Source organism: Paracoccidioides lutzii (assembly GCF_000150705.2).
Source record: "Paracoccidioides lutzii Pb01 unplaced genomic scaffold supercont2.2, whole genome shotgun sequence".
Taxonomy (NCBI): Eukaryota; Fungi; Ascomycota; class Eurotiomycetes; order Onygenales; family Ajellomycetaceae; genus Paracoccidioides; species Paracoccidioides lutzii.
In genome coordinates, this window is record NW_015440948.1 from 83,175 (window position 1) to 85,152 (window position 1,978).

The 1,978-nt window shown below is 46.2% G+C and overlaps 1 protein-coding gene across 1 annotated transcript in view; it reads left to right on the forward strand.

The window, feature by feature from the left end:
- The window catches only part of PAAG_11150 (hypothetical protein), a gene marked incomplete at both ends in the record, with an annotated part of 2,447 nt that extends 592 nt beyond the window's left edge, over positions 1-1,855 (forward strand). Inside the window, 3 exons of the mRNA XM_015846849.1 lie at positions 10-414; positions 605-1,672; positions 1,741-1,855. Of these exons, the coding sequence (XP_015703456.1) occupies positions 10-414; positions 605-1,672; positions 1,741-1,855 (1,588 nt within the window). The remainder of the gene's footprint in view (positions 1-9; positions 415-604; positions 1,673-1,740) is intronic.
- Positions 1,856-1,978: the final 123 nt, after the last annotated feature.

Below are 1,978 nucleotides of genomic sequence, written 5' to 3' on the forward strand. Positions count from 1 at the left end.
GCACTCCAGGAGCACGAACAAAGAGCGCATTCCGGAGTCCCCAGCTGCTCAGAATGACCCTGTGAAAAGGTTCAAGGAGATTACTGCCTCCGCTTTTTTCAATCCGTCAACATATCAGAATGGGAAGGTGCCCGCAAAACGATCGGTAGACAGAATGTCCTCCGCTGCTGTGAACAGGTCGACATCTCCCAAAAGACCCCGTCAAGAAAATGCGTTCACACTAGACGACATCGAAGATTACCAGACCAGAATTAAAGTTCAGCGCATATTTAATGTCTTTCCAAACAGATCTATCCGGTTTATTCTGGATATTCTTGTATCCCACAGAGGGCACTACGAAGATTCTCTAGATCACATCGCCAGACTTGACGATGATAACATACCTTCCGATCGGGTTTCGGATGACGAGCTTAAGTCTGGACCCCAATAATCTCCGAGTGGAGCAAGCGAAACAACAAATCAGAGCAGGAACCCGAATTCAAGATAAGTGGACTTCGAGCCAGAGACTCCTAACCCAGAAGGTAGGTGTTGAAAGAGTCTCCTCAGCGCCCCGTAGACGGCTGATAAGGGGCTCGAAAACACGTTCATCATCTCCTCCATCCAGACCGTCTCCTGCTCCGGCTGTCAAGAAACCTGGTAGACTCATAAGGGGAAAGAAAATTCAACCACCGTCAGAATCTCCAGAACCTCCTGCAATCGATATCGACTCGTCTGAATCAGACAAACCTGAAGAATCTGAGGACGGCGGTGTTTTGGAAACAAAAGTTCTGAAATTTTTCAATACATGTTCTGTGGTGGATCTAGCTGATATCGCAGAAATCCAGGAGAGTATTGCAGATAATATACTCTCAAAACGGCCATTCATATCCCTAGACTCCATTCGTCAAATCATCGACAAAGACGAGAATGGAAAGAGCTTAAATGACAAACCGAAAAGGTATTCTAAAAAGCGCATTGGGGACAAGGTTGTTGACAAATGTCTTGACATGTGGACGGGCTATGAAGCTGTGGATGCTCTCGTCTCTAAATGTGAGGCGCTAGGAAAGCCAATTGCAGACGAGATGAAACGATGGGGCGTGGATATTTTCGGGGCAAAAATAGAAGGCGAGCTTGACATAGTCTCCTTGGATAACAAAAATACCCCAGAAAAGATCCATGATTCTGCAATTGGTACTCCGTCCAGCCACCACTCATCTAGTGTGGAAGACGACGACCTTAAACCCAGCTATTCACGAAAGAAGCAACAGTTTATTTGTCAACCATCAATAATGAGTGAATCAATCACCATGAAAAATTACCAAATTGTGGGAATCAACTGGCTGAGCCTCCTTTTCGAGCAGAGTTTGAGCTGCATTCTTGCAGATGACATGGGATTGGGCAAAACATGTCAAGTCATAGCGTTCCTGGCCCATCTCTACGAGAAAGGGGTGAAGGGACCTCATCTTGTGGTGGTGCCCTCTTCAACCTTGGAGAATTGGCTTCGTGAATTCTCTGTCTTTTGCCCAAAATTGAATGTCATGCCGTATTACGCCAACCAAACCATTCGTGCTGAGATTCGCCAACAAATCGAAGATACCAGAGACTCTATCAACGTCGTCGTTACGACGTACACTATTGCGAAGGCAAAGATAGATGCTCAATTCCTTCGTTCCATGGACTTTTGTGTTTGTGTGTATGATGAGGGCCATGTGTTGAAGAGCAGCAAGTCCCAGCTCTACGAAAAACTTATCCGCATTCCAGCTCAGTTCAGACTGTTACTCACTGGTACTCCCCTGCAGAACAACCTCCAGGAGCTAGTTTCACTACTTGGATTCATCCTGCCTTCAGTCTTTCGAGAACGAAAGGAAGATCTTGAGTACATTTTTAGTGCCAAAGCCAAAACGGTTGACGACTCGCATACAGCTCTACTCTCTGCACAGCGAATTGCTCGTGCAAAATCCATGCTCACGCCATTTGTGTTGCGCAGAAAGAAGCATCA